Genomic DNA, 19148 nt, shown 5'->3' with positions numbered 1-19148 from the left:
AGTAAGGCTATTTATACACCTGCATGTGATTCATAGGAAGACAAATTACAGTCTAGCATTTTCAAGATATGTCGTTTGATAGAGGGGTCTAAAGTTTCAAGAAAAGGACTCCATTTTAGGGAGACATTTTGTGTGCTAAAAGAAGTTGACGTTAATACCGTTTTTCTATCATAGTACAGCAGTTGCAACAATTTGTGCTGTACTTCCACAATGGATGGAGCTGAGAGTTTAACCCATCTAATCAGAATGCATTTTTTGCCAAGTGTAAGAATAATACTAAGAAGGGGAAAGCTTTCCAGATTAAGCTTCAAGTTTTTAAAATTAAGAGTAAGACATGCTAATTGATCCGGAAATATATTCGAGGAAATGGTTAACATAAGCAAGAAGTTTACACCAAAAACGTCTAATTTTCCTACATTCCCATACGCAATGTATAACTGTTGTTTAGGACTTTCCACATTTTAGGCATTCACCTGATTCAGAGAGCAACATACAGTATGACAATGTTGAGATGAGGAAATGTATGCTCTATGGATAAATTTTAAATCAACTTCTTGAAAATATGCTGACGACAAAAATTTTAGAGACCTCTCACACGGTTTCGTAATATCAGTAATGCTTAACAAAGTAGGTATATAATTTTTCCATTTTTAGAATACATTTTCCCATTGTACAATAGGTAAGCAAGAGAGCAGAATAGAATAAATATCTTTCACTTTATATGGACGCTTTTGGGAAGATTGAAGGAGAGTGTCAATAGCATTAGAAGCAGGGGTTGTGCTATGTGGATCTCCTTGATGGACTTTGGATACAGAAGAAAGTACAAAGTGACGCACCTGGAAGTACATATACATGTGGCGTGTAGATAGGTCAAATTTTTGACATAAATCCGAAAAGGAGTAGAATACCCCTCCAGGATCGAAAACTTTATGAAAAGAATTGAGACCTTTCTCTTTCCAGAGGGAGTACGCGGTGTTATGCAGTGATGGGGGAATGCAGGGTTGCCCCATAACGGAATATATTGGGAGAAACGGGGATCACTATGACATTGTTTATTAATTGCAATCCATGCGGCAAAGGTGTCCTTGTATAAAATATGTCCCTTTATTTGAGAGGGAACCTGAGCTGGGTGCAAGTGTACTAAGGCTCTAGGGGAGTATAGGGAAAATATTGCCATTTCTAAGTCAGAATCAATATATCGTGATGTGCATAAAAGCCAGTCAATAATATATCAAAAATGGACCACCAAGGAGTTTGCCTGTATGTCAGGAGATGCAAAACCACCTTCCGCTTTAGGGGATTTTAGTTTTTGCTTGGCAATACGTGGTCTTTTTCCTTGCCAAATAAATCTCTAAAAGAGTGCCTCAATTTTGTGTATATCAGAATGTGTCAATGATATAGGGAGCATTTGTATAAAATAAAATATTTTGGGGGAAATTATACTCTTAATCACCTCAAGTCTGCCTAAAAGCGACAAAGGCAAATCTTTCCAAGATTCTAGTTTTAGGACTAAATTAGATATAGTAGGGGAGTAATTAATTTTATAGAGATTTGTAAGATCAGAGCAAATATTGATGCCTAGATATTTGAAATGGGATTGCGTCACTTTAAAAGCTGGAATATTAGAATGCAAAAGTATAGAAGGAAATAAATTACCCGACAATAAAAGTTCCAACTTAGTAACAATGATTTTGTAGCCCGCCATTTCTCCAAATGAGTAAATCAGTTGGAGCAATGTCGGCAACGATTTCTCTGGGTCAGCTAGAAACAAGAGTGTCATCAGCAAACAGTTACATTTTCAAAACCTGTGATCCAATATTAATCCCATGGATGAGAGGTGAGTTACGAATAGCTACTGCTAAAGGCTCAATCGATAGATCAAAAAGGAGAGGGGAAAGGGGGCAGCCTTGTCTCGTCCCTCTCTGTAATACAAAGGGGGAAGAAAGAAAGCCATTATAAGAAACAGAAGAGGAAGGAGAGGAGTATAAAGTACGAATAATTGACACAAAGGAGTTTGGAAAACCAAATTTCTGCAAAGTTTTAAATAAATAAGGCCATAGTAAAAGGTCAAAGGCCTTTTACACATCTATAGACAAAATGAGAGCAGGGGGAAAATCTGAAGAGATGGTCGAGTTTGCATGCTGAATAACCGGGAGGACCCTTCTGAGATTCACAACCGAATGCCTGCCTGATATGAATCCTGTTTGGTCTTTATGAATAAGAAGCGGTAGAATTGGTTTTAGTCTCTGTGCTAGAATAGAGGTAAAAATTTTAAAGACTACATTTAGTAGCAAGATCGGCCTGTAAGAGCCTGGTAAGGAAAGATCTCTGCCTGCTTTAGGCAGGACTTTAATCACAGCATCTGTAAATCTATCAGGAAGAATCCCCTTGGTCATAATTTGGTTAAAAACAGCCTGCAAAGTCGAACACACCTTTGGAGACATTAGTTTGTAAAATTTGTTCGTATATTCATCTAGTCCTGGGGCTTTACAGGGCTTAAGTCGTTTCATAGTCCCTGAGATTTCAGCTATCGTAATAGGGGATGTCAGAAAATATCAATTCAACAGGCACTTGGGGTACAGGTATATTATGCCAGAATTTTGGGGAGTAGATATCATGAGAAGATAAAGTATCCCTCGAGTCAGGTGGCGAATATAAAGATATATAATAATCACACATAACCTCTGCAATTTGCACATTAGAAGAGGAAAGGGAGCTATCTGGCTTTTGTAGGGGATGGACAACCATCGGTTTCCTAGATCTCAGCAATAATGAGGTAAGAAGCTTACTCATTTTGTTCCCAAAATGGTGAAACTTGTAACTCACATTAAAATGATACCTATCCCCTGCCAGTTGCAAAAGATCATTAAAGGTAGTTTTGTCCATGAGATAAGCAGTTTAGTTTTCAGTATTAGGATTCAATTTAAAAGCCTGATAGGCTGCGACAGTTTGCTTTGCTTTTCCAAGTATGCCTGATTAATATACTTCTTAAAATGGGAGTTATAAGAGATCGTTTCACCCCTCAGAACCGTCTTAGCAGTTTGCCAAAAAAGGGAAGGATTATCCGTCTCATGTGCAGAGTTATTCAATCGAAAATTCTCCCATACATCATCACATTTATGTTTAAAACCATATGATTTCGCTAAATGTGAAGGGAATTTCCATAAAGGAGGACGTTTTTTCAAATGAATAAGTCAATTCAACCCATACCATCCCATGATCCGAGATAGATATCGGTTCAATGGTGGCTTGATGGATATTGGGAAAGAGCAGGGAAGCAACCAGGATATAGTTGATACGGGACCAGGTGTTATGAACCATGGAAAGGCAGGTCAATTCTTTTTCGGTTGGATTCAGTGCTCCCCATGCATCTATGAGATTAAGTCTCTTTGCTAACCAAGGAATACCCATTTTGGGGAGGGGCCTAGACCGACTGTTATAGTGTGATTTATCTAAATATAAAGAGGAGATCAGATTAAGATCACCGCAGAGAATTAATGAGGAAAAGTCACAATTATATAATTTAGTCAGAAGTGAGGTGAAAAAGTTTTTTTTTTATAAGAGTTAGGTGCGTATACGTTACATATGTGATAATGTTTACTAACCATCTTGAAACGTATAAATACATATCTGCCTTCTGGGTCAGCATCCACTGACAGAACTTGAATGGAAAGAGATCGTCTCGCTAAAACAACCGCAGGATTTCGAATTGAATGACACTGCTCCCAATAAAGACCAATTCAGAATTTGCAGTTTTTTAGTTTCCTGTAGAACCAAGTGCGTCTCCTGTAAACATTAGTGATGTGCACCGGAAATTTTTCGGGTTTTGTGTTTTGGTTTTGGGTTCGGTTCCGCGGCCGTGTTTTGGATTCGGACGCGTTTTGGCAAAACCCCACCGAAATTTATTTGTCGGATTCCGGTGTGTTTTGGATTTGGGTGTTTTTTTCAAAAAACCCTAAAAAACAGCTTAAATCATAGAATTTGGGGGTCATTTTGATCCCATAGTATTATTAACCTCAATAATCATAATTTCCACTCATTTCCAGTCTATTCTGAACACCTCACACCTCACAATATTATTTTTAGTCCTAAAATTTGCACCGAGGTCGCTGGATGGCTAAGCTAAGCGACACAAGTGGCCGACACAAACACCTGGCCCATCTAGGAGTGGCACTGCAGTGTCAGACAGGATGGCACTTGAAAAAAATACTCCCCAAACAGCACATGATGCAAAGAAAAAAAGAGGCGCACCAAGGTCGCTGTGTGACTAAGCTAAGTGACACAAGTGGCCGACACAAACACCTGGCCCATCTAGGAGTGGCACTGCAGTGTCACGCAGGATGGCCCTTCAAAAAAATACTCCCCAAACAGCACATGATGCAAAGAAAAAAAGAGGCGCAATGAGGTAGCTGTGTGACTAAGCTAAGCGACCCTAGTGGCCGACACAAACACCTGGCCCATCTAGGAGTGTCACTGCAGTGTCACGCAGGATGGCCCTTCAAAAAAATACTCCCCAAACAGCACATGATGCAAAGAAAAAAAGAGGCGCAATGAGGTAGCTGTGTGACTAAGATAAGCGACCCAAGTGGCCGACACAAACACCTGGCCCATCTAGGAGTGGCACTGCAGTGTCAGACAGGATGGCAATTCAAAAAAATTGTCCCCAAACAGCACATGATGCAAAGAAAAATTAAAGAAAAAAGAGGTGCAAGATGAAATTGTCCTTGGGCCCTCCCACCCACCCTTATGGTGTATAAACAGGACATGCACACTTTAACGAACCCATCATTTCAGCGACAGGGTCTGCCACATGACTGTGACTGAAATGACTGGTTGGTTTGGGCCCCCACCAAAAAAGAAGCAATCAATCTCTCCTTGCACAAACTGGCTCTACAGAGCCATCATCATCATCAGATTCATCACCCCTTTCACTGTGTACATCCCCCTCCTCACAGATTATTAATTCATCCCCACTGAAATCCACCATCTCAGGTCCCCGTGCACTTTCTGGAGGCAATTGCTGCTGGTGAATGTCTCCACGGAGGAATTGATTATAATTAATTTTAATGAACATCATCTTCTCCACATTTTCTGGAAGTAACCTCGTATGCCGATTGCTGACAAGGTGAGCAGCGGCACTAAACACTCTTTCGGAGTACACACTGGAGGGAGGGCAACTAAGGTAGAATAAAGCCAGTTTCTGCAAGGGCCTCCAAATTGTCTCTTTTTCCTGCCAGTATATGTACGGACTGTCTGACGTGCCTACTTGGATGTGGTCACTCATATAATCCTCCACCATTCTTTCAATGGTGAGAGAATCATATGCAGTGACAGTAGACGACATGTCAGTAATCGTTGGCAGGTCCTTCAGTCCGGACCAGATGTCAGCACTCGCTCCAGACTGCCCTGCATCACCGCCAGCGGGTGGGCTCGGAATTCTTAGCCTTTTCCTCGCACCCCCAGTTGCGGGAGAATGTGAAGGAGGAGCTGTTGACTTGACAATTTTCTCACCAGCAGGTCTTTGAACCCCTGCAGACTTGTGTCTGCCAGAAAGAGAGATACAACGTAGGTTTTAAATCTAGGATCGAGCACGGTGGCCAAAATGTAGTGCTCTGATTTCAACAGATTGACCACCCGTGAATCCTGGTTAAGCGAATGAAGGGCTCCATCCACAAGTCCCACATGCTCTGTTTTAGCTCCTCCTTCAATGTCTCCAGCTTCTTCTGCAAAAGTCTGATGAGGGGAATGACCTGACTCAGGCTGGCAGTGTCTGAACTGACTTCACGTGTGGCAAGTTCAAAGGGTTGCAGAACCTTGCACAACGTTGAAATCATTCTCCACTGCGCTTGAGACAGGTGCATTCCACCTCCTTTGCCTATATTGTGGCCAGATGTATAGGCTTGAATGGCCTTTTGCTGCTCCTCCATCCTCTGAAGCATATAGAGGGTTGAATTCCACCTCGTTACCACCTCCTGCTTCAGATGATGGCAGGGCAGGTTTAGGTGTGTTTGGTGGTGCTCCAGTCTTCTGTACGTGGTGCCTGAACGCCGAAAGTGGCCCGCAAATCTTCGGGCCACCAACAGCATCTCTTGCACGCCCCTGTCGTTTTTTAAATAATCCCGCACCACCAAATTCAAGGTATGTGCAAAACATGGGACATGCTGGAATTTGCCCAGATGTAATGCACGCACAATATTGCTGGCGTTGTCCAATGTCACAAATCTCCAGGAGAGTCCAATTGGGGTAAGCCATTCTGCGATGATCTTCCTCAGTTGCCGTAAGAGGTTTTCAGCTGTGTGCGTATTCTGGAAAGCGGTGATACAAAGTGTAGCCTGCCTAGGAACGAGTTGGCATTTGCGAGATGCTGCTACTGGTACCGCCGCTGCTGTTCTTGCAGCGGGAGGCAATACATCTACCCAGTGGGCTGTCACAGTCATATAGTCCTGAGTCTGCCCTGCTCCACTTGTCCACATGTCCGTGGTTAAGTGGACATTGGGTACAACTGCATTTTTTAGGACACTGGTGACTCTTTTTCTGAGGTCTGTGTACATTTTCGGTATCGCCTGCCTAGAGAAATGGAACCTAGATGGTATTTGGTACCAGGGACACAGTACCTCAATCAAGTCTATAGTTGGCTCTGAAGTAACGATGGATACCGGAACCACGTTTCTCACCGCCAAGGCTGCCAAGGCCTGAGTTATCTGCTTTGCAGCAGGATGACTGCTGTGATATTTAATCTTCCTCACAAAGGACTGTTGGACAGTCAATTGCTTACTGGAAGTAGTACAAGTGGTCTTCCAACTTCCCCTCTGGGATGCCGATCGACTCCCAGCAGCAACAACAGCAGCGCCAGCAGCAGTAGGCATTACACTCAAGGATGCATCGGAGGAATCCCAGGCAGGAGAGGACTCGTCAGACTTGCCAGTGACATGGCCTGCAGGACTATTGGCTTTCCTGGGTAAGGAGGAAATTGACACTGAGGGAGTTGGTGGTGTGGTTTGCGGGAGCTTGGTTACAAGAGGAAGGGATTTAGTGGTCAGTGGACTGCTTCCGCCCAAAGTTTTTGAACTTGTCACTGACTTATGATGAATGCGCTGCAGGTGACGTATAAGTGAGGATGTTCCGAGGTGGTTAACGTCCTTACCCCTACTTATTACAGCTTGACAAAGGCAACACACGGCTTGACACCTGTTGTCCGCATTTGTGTTGAAATAATTCCACACCGAAGAGCTGTTTTTTTTTGTATTTTGACCAGGCATGTCAATGGCCATATTCGTCCCACGGACAACAGGTGTCTCCCCGGGTGCCTGACTTAAACAAACCACCTCACCATCAGAATCCTCCTTGTCAATTTCCTCCCCAGCGCCAGCAACATCCATTTCCTCATCCTGGTGTACTTCAAGACTGACATCTTCAATTTGACTATCAGGAACTGGACTGCGGGTGCTCCTTCCAGCACTTGCAGGGGGCGTGCAAATGGTGGAAGGCGCAAGCTCTTCCCGTCCAGTGTTGGGAAGGTCAGGCATCGCAACCGACACAATTGGACTCTCTTTGGGGATTTGTGATTTCGAAGAACGCACAGTTCTTTGCTGTGCTTTTGCCAGCTTAAGTCTTTTCTTTTTTCTAGCGAGAGGATGAGTGCTTCCATCCTCATGTGAAGCTGAACCACTAGCCATGAACATAGTCCAGGGCCTCAGCCGTTCCTTGCCACTCCGTGTCGTAAATGGCATATTGGCAAGTTTACGCTTCTCCTCAGACGCTTTTAATTTTGATTTTTTTGGGTCATTTTACTGATCTTTTGTGTTTTGGATTTTACATGCTCTGTACTATGACATTGGGCATCGGCCTTGGCAGACGACGTTGATGGCATTTCATCGTCTCGGCCATGACTAGTGGCAGCAGCTTCAGCACGAGGTGGAAGTGGATCTTGATCTTTCCCTATTTTTTTAACCTCCACATTTTTGTTCTCCATATTTTAATGTGCACAACTAAAAGGCACCACATGTATACAATGTAGATGGATGGATAGTATACTTATGGACGACGAGTGACGACACAGAGGTAGGTACAGCAGTGGCCTACCGTACTGCTATATACAGTATAATGGACCTGGTGGACACTGTCAGCAGACTGCGTTTATAGTATAAAGAAAAAAAGACACCACAGGTATACAATGTAGATGGATGGATAGTATACTTATGGATGACGAGTGACGACACAGAGGTAGGTACAGCAGTGGCGTACCGTACTGCTATATACAGTATAATGGACCTGGTGGACACTGTCAGCAGACTGCGTTTATAGTATAAAGAAAAAAAGACACCACAGGCATACAATGTAGATGGATGGATAGTATACTTATGGACGACGAGTGACGACACAGAGGTAGGTACAGCAGTGGCCTACCGTACTGCTATATACAGTATAATGGACCTGGTGGACACTGTCAGCAGACTGCGTTTATAGTATAAAGAAAAAAAGACACCACAGGTATACAATGTAGATGGATGGATAGTATACTTATGGACGACGAGTGACGACACAGAGGTAGGTACAGCAGTGGCCTACCGTACTGCTATATACAGTATAATGGACCTGGTGGACACTGTCAGCAGACTGCGTTTATAGTATAAAAAAAAAAGACACCACAGGTATACAATGTAGATGGATGGATAGTATACTTATGGACGACGAGTGACGACACAGAGGTAGGTACAGCAGTGGCCTACCGTACTGCTATATACAGTATAATGGACCTGGTGGACACTGTCAGCAGACTGCGTTTATAGTATAAAGAAAAAAAGACACCACAGGTATACAATGTAGATCGATGGATAGTATACTTATGGACGACGAGTGACGACACAGAGGTAGGTACAGCAGTGGCGTACCGTACTGCTATATACAGTATAATGGACCTGGTGGACACTGTCAGCAGACTGCGTTTATAGTATAAAAAAAAAAGACACCACAGGAGTGTTTTTCAGGCAGACAAACGTATACTGGTGGTCACTGTCAGCAAAACTGTGCACTGTACTCCTGCTATAGCTGCTCCCCAGTCCCCACAATTAAGCAGTGTGAGCACTCAGCAAAGATATATCATGCAGCACACTGAGCACAGATATGGTATGGAGCGTTTTTTTGCAGGCAGAGAACGGATAAAAAACTGGTGGTCACTATTAGCAAAACTCTGCACTGTACTCCTCCTAACAGCTGCTCCCCAATCCTCCCCACAATAAGCTAAGCAATCAGATCAACTGTGTAGTATATAACTATATAAACGGAGAGGACGCCAGCCACGTCCTCTCCCTATCAATCTCAATGCACGTGTGAAAATGGCGGCGACGCGCGGCTGCTTATATAGAATCCGAATCTCGCGAGAATCCGACAGCGGGATGATGACGTTCGGGCGCGCTCGGGTTAACCGAGCCATACGGGAGATTCCGAGTATGGCTCGGACCCGTCTAAAAAGGGTGAAGTTCGGGGGGGTTCGGTTTCTCGGAAACCGAACCCGCTCATCACTAGTAAACATGCAATATCAATGCGATTTTTGTTCACATAAGATAGAATTTTGCGTCTCTTATCTGGTGTATTAATACCATCTACATTTAAAGTACATATTCTAATAGTAGCCATACCTAGGAAAGGAAAAATACAACATCTAGCAAAATAAAAGTATTTTGTTATATCGCATCCCTATGAGAGCAAGTAGTGGGGGGAGTGGAAAAACATGAGGAAAGAAGACCAGGACAGGGAATACACACAAAGATAGACTGAAAAAGAGAGGCAGCGCTGGTGACGGGATCTTGGACGGGGCCAGCGGGCCTAGGAATTTGTCCATGGCGCACTGTTGGCGTGCTGCCGTTGGTACGTTGTACTGACCGGAGGAGGACTGGAGCTTGGAGCGGGTAGCGGGTGGTGCTCTAAGCGGTAGACAGAGCCGTAGAGTCAGGAGGTTCCAACCGTAGGCGGTTATGCTTGCCGGAGCTTAGGCGCATGCTGCTGGCGTGCAGCGGCGGGGATGCTGTGTGGAGCGTGATAAGAGTGGAGCAGGCAGCGGGCGGCGGTCTGAGCAGAGGACTGAGCCACAAAGTCTGGGTGTCGCTTCTGTGAGCGGTAATGCTGAACGCAATGGAGGAGCACACAGGAGCTGCTGCTTACTACACCATGCCGAAACCGAAAGTTTATACATTTGAAAAGTTAAATGTTGTTTTGGATCTATATAGAAAAACTGCTTTTGGGTGTCGCACCTTTTTCCCATAACTGATTAGTTGTGGGAAAAACATCCACAGATTTAAAAAAATAAATTGCATAGAAAAATATATACAGTATACTGTACATGTGACTTTAAAAATGAAAGTGTTATTGGAGCATATTTGCATGTGTATAACTATGGACTAGAAATTAAAATCTAAGATTGATCATTTCCAATAATCTCGACATATAGAAGAAATATGATCTGCGAAGATACCTATGCAAATAGCCCTGTATATGTGCCACAAGAGAAGAATTTGTGATAAACTGTATGTATAGTTTAGCTTGTATGGTTGGTCTTTATTGGTATATTGAGAGATATATATATACAGTATCTATTTACACATTGGAAGGATAGACATATTTTAAATATAAAAATATTTTTTTTTAACTGAATACTAGCGCTTTCAAATTTCTTTTTCTTTTTGTCTAATTTAAGGGAGACGAGTAACTCCCTCAACTGTGAGCTGCAGGTACTGAGTTTTATTGAACATTTGATCAGTGCCAGGAATATACGAATCTGGTCTCATTTTTTATTTTTTAACTTGCAGTCCGGTTCGAAAAGTGTGAATCAAAGGGCTTATAGATGCACATGAATAAAGTGCACTAGGGAAAGCGCAGCAAACAGTACAAACAATAAATATATTGTTTGCTTTTTCTATTTTTTAACTTACAGATCTGTTCAAACTGTATGGATCACAGGGCTAATATATGCATGTGAACTAAGCGCACCAGGGTAATGCGCACCAAACAGTAAACATATTTTACAATTTTATATTTTTAAACTTAATTTCAGTTAAAACTGTGCAGATCACAAGGCTAAAGTAAAGAACAGCAAATACAGCAGAGTAAAGCGCAACACACACCACCAGGAAGCATGCCTCTATATATACACAGTCATAATACTGCATAGCCACAATTAGTCTGGAGGCTCTGGTTGGACACAGACAGCTAAAACAGCAGCGTAAAGTGCAGTGTGCCCCTATACAGTCACTATACTGCACAGCCACAATTAGTCTGGAGCCTATGAATGGAAACAGCAGAGTATAGCGTAGTGTGTCTTTATTTACAGTCAATATACTGCACAGCCACAATTAGTCTGGAGTCTCTGGATGGACACAGCAGAGTATAGTGCAGCGTGCCCCTATATACAGTCACTATACTGCACAGCCACAATTAGTCTGGAGTCTCTGGATGGACACAGCAGAGCATAGCGTAGTGTGCCCAAATAAATTGTCACTATACTGCAAAGCCACAATTAGTCTGGAGTCTCTGAATGGACACAGCCAGTGGTTAAAGTGGGCCGGAACGGGGCGGAACTGCGTTCCGTCACCTCTAATTGCAGGCGGAACCAGTTCCGCCTCCGCCCGGCCACAGCATCAGGTCCCTGCTGCTTTGTGAAGTTGGGTGCAGCCGCCAGCCAATCCCGGCTCGCGGACGGGCTGCAGCACCAATCTAAAGAAGAGGCAGCTTTTTCAAAGTCTGGTGTGAGCCAATCACGGCTCGCGGACCGCCAGCCAATGAGAAGCTGCCAAGTGGCAGCTTCTCATTAGCTGGCGGTCCGGGTGCCGTGAATGGCGCACAATCGGCGCCAGATTCAAAGTGCGGCGGCTTCTGGTCACTGTATCAGCTCTTCCCTGGGTGAGGCATGCTAGGGAGATCAGAGCAGCTCACCCAGGGCCGGCCCGACCATTATGCGGCGTACGCAGCGGCGTAGAGGACTGCACTGTGCAGAGCGCCTCCGCTGCCATTTGTTAGGCATGGATGTCCGGATCCTTTACAGGAGGAGCAGTGGCGTTAAGTCCGTCGCGTCCCTGCTCTCCTGGCTGGGGGCAGCAGCAGCCTCTTTACACGGCAGCAGTTACAAGCGGCTGGGACACCCCTTTACCAGCCCACAGCCAGGAAAACGCCACACGCAGCCCACCCAGCGACAGCTCCCCGCACACAGCCCAGCAAAGTCACCACCCCCATGTGCCAGCATGTTGAACCTGAGGACCGAGGAGCAGAGCGCCAGCTGCATGAGCCTGGTCTCAAGAAAAGGATCATCCTGGCAACTGCTAAGGTAAGAGTGGCAGTGCCCACACAGCACACCTCTTCACTCTGACTGGCACACTCCCTTCTCTCTCTGCCTGCCATTCTGTTTCCTATATTCTAGCCTCTTCTTTTTCCTCCACAATTCCAATGTGTGTCTGTGTGTATATTGTATGTGTTCTTCTCTCCCTCCTTTTTCACAGCACACCTCCACTTTTCTCTTCTTTACTGCGTCACATGAACTGGATAGTGAAGCAGGTTTGCAGATTTTGAATTAATTCAAGTAAATGCTAGTAGCTCCAAAAGCAATATTCATAGGGTGGGCAGTATACTGGAGCTAGTTAGCTGCCTGTGGGACATCTGTTGCAGCCACTGTGCAGGGTCATAGTAGTAGAGTTAGGCTTGCTTGCTCGTATAATCCTACTGTGTGGTGTAATATTAATTACAAGCAATGTACTCAGGGCCGTTCCGACCATTACACCAGGTACACAGCCATGTAGAGCACCACACTGTGAAGGTAACCGCTACTGCCTTCTCCATCCCCAGGCTGCTAGCTGACCATAGTGCCCAGCCCCCAGAAGATTGTGCTACTGTAAGACAGTATTTTGAATTGGGGGTACTTTTGTGTGGCCATGCCCCTTCCTTATGAGACCACACCCCCTTTTGGGGCGCGCGCCTTTGGCGCGCGCTAAGCGGGAGGGGTCATGCGGGAGATGAGTTCCCCCACCTCTCCAGGACCACTTTAAGCCCTGGACACAGCAGAGTATAGTGCAGCGTGCCCTTATATACAGTCACTATACTGCACAGCCACAATTAGTCTGGAGTCTCTGGATGGACACAGCAGAGCATAGCGTAGTGTGCCCAAATAAATTGTCACTATACTGCAAAGCCACAATTAGTCTGGAGTCTCTGGATGGACACAGCAGAGTATAGTGCAGTGTGCCCCTATATACAGTCACTATACTGCACAGCCACAATTAGTCTGGAGTCTCTGGATGGACACAGCAGAGCATAGCGTAGTGTGCCCAAATAAATTGTCACTATACTGCAAAGCCACAATTAGTCTGGAGTTTCTGGATGGACACAGCAGAGAATAGCGCAGCATGCCCATATACAGTCACTATACAGCACAGCCACAATTAGTCTGCAGTCTCTGGATGGACACAGCAGAGTATAGTGCAGGGTGCCCCTATATGCAGTCATTATACTGCACAGTCACAATTAGTCTGGAGACTCTAGATGGACACAGCAGAGTATAGTACAGCATTCCCATATACAGTCACTATACTGCAAAGCCACAATTAGTCTGGAGACTCTAGATGGACACAGCAGAGTATAGTGTAGTGTGTCTTTATATACAGTCAATATACTGCACAGCCACAATTAGTCTGGAGTCTCTGGATGGACACAGCAGAGTATATTGCAGCGTGCCTTTATACACAGTCACTATACTGCACAGCCACAATTAGTCTGGAGTCTCTGGATGGACACAGCAGAGCATAGCGTAGTGTGCCCAAATAAATTGTCACTATACTGCAAAGCCACAATTAGTCTGGAGTCTCTGGATGGACACAGCAGAGTATAGTGCAGTGTGCCCCTATATACAGTCATTATACTGCACAGCCACAATTAGTCTGGAGACTCTAGATAGACACAGCAGAGTATAGCACAGCATTCCCATATACAGTCACTATACTGCACAGCCACAATTAGTCTGGAGTCTCTGAATGGACACAGCAGAGTATAGTGCAGCGTGCACCTATATACAGTCATTATACTGCACAGCCACAATTAGTCTGGAGACTCTAGATGGACACAGCAGATAATAGCACAGCATTCCCATATACAGTCACTATACTGCACAGCCACAATTAGTCTGGAGTCTCTAGATGGACACAGCAGAGTATAACGTAGTGTGTCTTTATACTGCACAGCCACAATTAGTCTGGAGTCTCTGGATGAACACAGCAGAGCATAGTGCAGCATGCCTCTATATACAGTCACTATACTGCACAGCCACAATTAGTCTGGAGTCTCTGGATGGACACAGCAGAGTATAGCGTAGTGTGCCCAAATAAATTGTCACTATACTGCAAAGCCACAATTAGTCTGGAGTCTCTGGATGGACACAGCAGAGTATAGCACAGCATTCCCATATACAGTCACTATACTGCACAGCCACAATTAGTCTGGAGACTCTAGATGGACACAGCAGAGTATAGCACGGCATTCCCATATACAGTCACTATACTGCACAGCCACAATTAGTCTGGAGACTCTAGATGGACACAGCAGAGTATAGCACAGCATTCCCATATACAGTCACTATACTGCACAGCCACAATTAGTCTGGAGACTCTAGATGGACACAGCAGAGTATAGCACGGCATTCCCATATACAGTCACTATACTGCACAGCTACAATTAGTCTGGAGTTTCTGGATGGACACAGCAGAGTATAGTGTAGTGTGCACCTCTCTTCAGTCACTATACTGCACAGCCACAATTAGTCTGGAGTTTCTGGATGGACACAGAAGAGTATAGCGCAGCATGCCCCTTAATACAGTCATTATACTGCACAGAAACAATTAGTCTGGAGTTTCTGGATGTACACAGCAGACTATAGTGCAGTGTGTCCCTATATATAGTCACTATACTGCACAGCACAATTAGTCTGGAGTCTCTGGATGGACACAGCAGAGTATAGTGCAGTGTGTCTCTATATACAGTCACTATACTGCACAGCACAATTAGTCTGGAGTTTCTGGATGTACACAGCAGACTATAGTGCAGTGTGCCCCTATATACAGTCACTATACTGCACAGACACAATTAGTCTGGAGTCTCTGGATGGACACAGCAGAGTATAGTGCAGGGTGCCCCTATATACAGTCACTATACTGCGCATCCACAATTAGTCTGGAGTCTCTGGATGGACACGGCAGAGTATAGTGCAGTGTGCCCCTATATACAGTCACTATACTGCACATTCACAATTAGTCTGGAGTCTCTGGATGGACACAGCAGTATATAGTGCAGTGTGCCCCTATATACAGTCACTATACTGCGCATCCACAATTAGTCTGGAGTCTCTGGATGGACACAGCAGAGTATAGTACAGTGTGCCCCTATATACAGTCACTATACTGCACATTCACAATTAGTCTGGAGTCTCTGGATGGACACAGCAGAATATAGTGCAGTGTGCCCCTATATACAGTCACTATACTGCGCATCCACAATTAGTCTGGAGTCTCTGGATGGACACAGCAGAGTATAGTACAGTGTGCAGGCTTTTTGACCGGGGCGCTGCTGCCCCAAGGGCGCCGTCGTCATCGTAGCAAGAGCCGCAAACTAATCCCCCACATCCCCGGCCGGCGTCGTTGACTGACATTAGCAGTCACAATTGACCCCTTGTGTCTGTGTGGTGCTACTATGGGAGAGACGTCATGACGTATCTCCCATAGTAGAGAGAAGCCGGCAGCCGGAGACGGTGGGCAGCGCAGCAGGAGCGGTAAGTATTGGTTTTTTTATGTGTGTGTGTGCACTGTGCAGCGCTACTGTGGGCATCGGCACGGCTACAGGGGGCACAACTTCTTGGGGTACTGGCACAGCTACAGGGGGCACAAGTATTGGGGGCACTGGCACAGCTATAGGGAGCACAACTACTGGGGGCACTGGCACCTCTACAGGGGGCACAACTACTGGGGGCACTTGCACAGCTACAAGGGGCACAGCTACTGTGGGCACTGGCAAAGCTACAGGGGGCACAACTACTGGGGGCACATGCACAGCTACTGGGGACAAAACTACTGGGGGCACTGGCACAGCTACAAGGGGCACAGCTACTGTGGGCACTGGCATAGCTACAGGGGGCACAACTACTGGGGGCACTTGCACAGCTACTGGGGACACAACTACTGGGGGCACAACTACAGGGGGCACAACTACTGGGAACACAGCTACAATGGGCACAGCTAGGAGGCACAGCTACTGGGGGCACAACTACTGGGGGCACAGCTACTGTGCTCACAACTATTGGGGACACTGCTACAGGGGGTACAGCTGCTGGGGGCACAACTACAGGGGGGCAAATCTACTGCGGATACAGCTACAGGGGGGTAACAAGTACAAGGAGATAACTGTGGCCATGCCCCTTCCCCATGAAGAAGCCACGCCCCTATTTTACCCAAGGGGGGCACCGCAAGAAATTTTCACCCTGGAGTCCACAAGGTCTAGAACCGGCCCTGACAGTCACTATACTGCACAGCCACAATTAGTCTGGAGTTTCTGGATGTACACAGCAGAGTATAATGCAGTGTGCCTCTATATACAGTCACTATACTGTACAGCCACAATTAGTCTGGAGTCTCTGGATGGACACAGCAGAGTATAGTGCAGGGTGCCCCTATATACAGTCACTATACTGCAGAGACACAATTAGTCTGGAGTCTCTGGATGGACACAGCAGAGTATAGTGCAGCATGTCCCTATATACAGTCACTATACTGCAGAGACACAATTAGTCTGGAGTCTCTGGATGGACACAGCAGAGTATAGTGCAGCATGTCCCTATATACAGTCACTATACTGCACAGCCACAATTAGTCTGGAGTCTCTGGATGGACACAGCAGAGTATAGTGCAGCATGCTCCTATATACAGTCACTATACTGCACAGACACAATTAGTCTGGAGTCTCTGGATGGATACAGCAGAGTATAGTGCAGGGTGCCCCTATATACAGTCACTATACTGCACAGACACAATTAGTCTGGAGTCTCTGGATGGACACAGCAGAGTATAGTGCAGTGTGCCCCTATATACAGTCAGTATACTGCTCAGCCACAATTAGTCTGGAGTCTCTGGATGGACACAGCAGAGTATAGTGCACTGTGCCCCTGTATACAGTCACTATACTGCACAGCCGCAATTAGTCTGGAGTCTCTGGATGGACACAGCAGAGTATAGTGCAGTGTGCCCCTATATACAGTCACTATACTGAGCAGCCACAATTAGTCTGGAGTATCTGGATGGACACAGCAGTATATAGTGCAGTGTGCCCCTATATACAGTCACTATACTGCACAGACACAATTAGTCTGTGGTCTTATTGTCTGGTACTTTTTCCCTCTCCATGTTATCACTCTCCAAGCAATGATGCTTCCAGCCCTGACTGTATTGAACAATTCAGTTATTAATACAATTTCAAACTTCAAATTGTTTTGCAATTAATAATTACCCTGAAGTTTTATATACACATATGTGACAATATCCAATTGCATCACAAGGGGAGTGCAGCCCAGTGGCAAACACAGGATTTCCATGGGTGGGTTTCCAAACATGTATGTCCCCATGTATGTCTGTGTCTGTCTACGTATATATACACACACGACAGACAAACACATCCATACACCACCTCCAGCTACATTAACAGAAAGCATAGCCACCCCCACCACTTCACACACACATATCCACATCTACATAATCTCATACAAACAACTGCTGCTGTACCAGGCGCAGTATGTGCCTCACCCAGCCAGCATATTATAGACTACCATCGCCCACAATGACAGGGTCTCCACAATTTATGTGGCACAGACCTGTCTACCGCAGAGTCAATGAGAGTACCGGACCGGAGACAGGCTGTCACTGACTTCAGGCTTAACCACTTTGCCGCCACCCTGAAATGTGTTCAGCTTCCTCAAAGCCCCAACCGAGAACTGCCTTAGGCAGCCAGCGGCCAACCTCCCACACTGTCCAATTGCCTGAGCTCCCGTGATCTGCTAAGAAAAATTGAATAATTCAACAAGCAGCATCAATATATAATGGCATCCAGGGGGGTTTCTAGGTACTCAGAACCCCCCCCCTTCTCTGAGCGCGTCTGTAGCCTGCACCCGGGTGTCCCCTACCGAGGGGTGACACCAAGGTGCCGACTCCTGCTCAGTGACAGGAGCCGGGTGCTACACTTTATTATTACGTGCAGCAACCTGGCACCAGTCATCATGCAGAAGCAGTCACTGAAGAAATGCCAGTCTCCAGGGCCAGGCTGCATCTCCCGGACATCTGAGGTGACAAAAACAGGGGTAGGGATGGTTAGCCACACACCTGTTCAGGGAAGCCACGCCCCATCTCACAAAGCCACGATCATCCCATGAAGCCACACCCATTTTGCAACCGGCCGCACCGGTATTTTTAGAGGTAAGTGATGCTTTTGCCAGTATACTTGAAGAGGTTTACTAATGCATCTAAAAATGCAAATATATAATCTTAGTTCCTTCATAAAGTATCATTATTATTATTATTATTATTATTTATGTATATAGTCTGAGTATTTTATGCATCACTGTGCCGAGAATATATTTGTCATGTACAGTATATCAGTCCCTATCCCATTGGAGAATATAGTCTAACACAACTGCACACATGCATGCACCTACCCTTAGGATAGCTTTGTTGCTGTACATACCCTCACTGAAAACACGGTGTAAACATTCCATTGGAAATTTCAACGAATCGTCTCCAAAGCCCATTTCTTGTTTGTTAGCAAAATATGTTTCCAGATGTTCTCTAGAATCAAAGCCGTGTTCAGGATAGAATTTATATGAGCTGGAATCCATCTTGTATTCCTGTATCACAGACTGGCTGACTCTCACGTCTTCCCTCCTACTGTATATGTGACTGGCCCAGGATATCTGTATACAGTATACTCACCAGGACCCAACTATTTATATACATCAGTAACCAGGATATCAGTGTTATCACATGATGGGGTATCAGCCTCAGGAACTGTCATGGGAATGCAGGTGACAGTGTGATCATCTCCTGAAGCAGAATACATTATCATAATATTCATTTTTCAAT

The 19148-nt window shown here is 45.3% G+C and overlaps 1 protein-coding gene across 1 annotated transcript in view; it reads right to left on the bottom strand.

Annotated features, from left to right (window-relative positions):
* Positions 1 to 18904, bottom strand: part of LOC134965359 (nicotinamide N-methyltransferase-like) — a 50351-nt gene extending 31447 nt beyond the window's left edge. The window contains exon 1 of the mRNA XM_063941827.1: positions 18754 to 18904. Within this exon, the coding sequence (XP_063797897.1) occupies positions 18754 to 18904 (151 nt within the window). The remainder of the gene's footprint in view (positions 1 to 18753) is intronic.
* Between the last annotated feature and the right edge of the window lie 244 nt (positions 18905 to 19148).

Source organism: Pseudophryne corroboree, chromosome 10 (genome assembly GCF_028390025.1).
Source record: "Pseudophryne corroboree isolate aPseCor3 chromosome 10, aPseCor3.hap2, whole genome shotgun sequence".
Lineage (NCBI taxonomy): Eukaryota > Metazoa > Chordata > Amphibia > Anura > Myobatrachidae > Pseudophryne > Pseudophryne corroboree.
The sequence above is the reverse complement of the archived record's forward strand: the minus strand, read 5'-3'. Positions and strand labels throughout refer to the sequence as shown.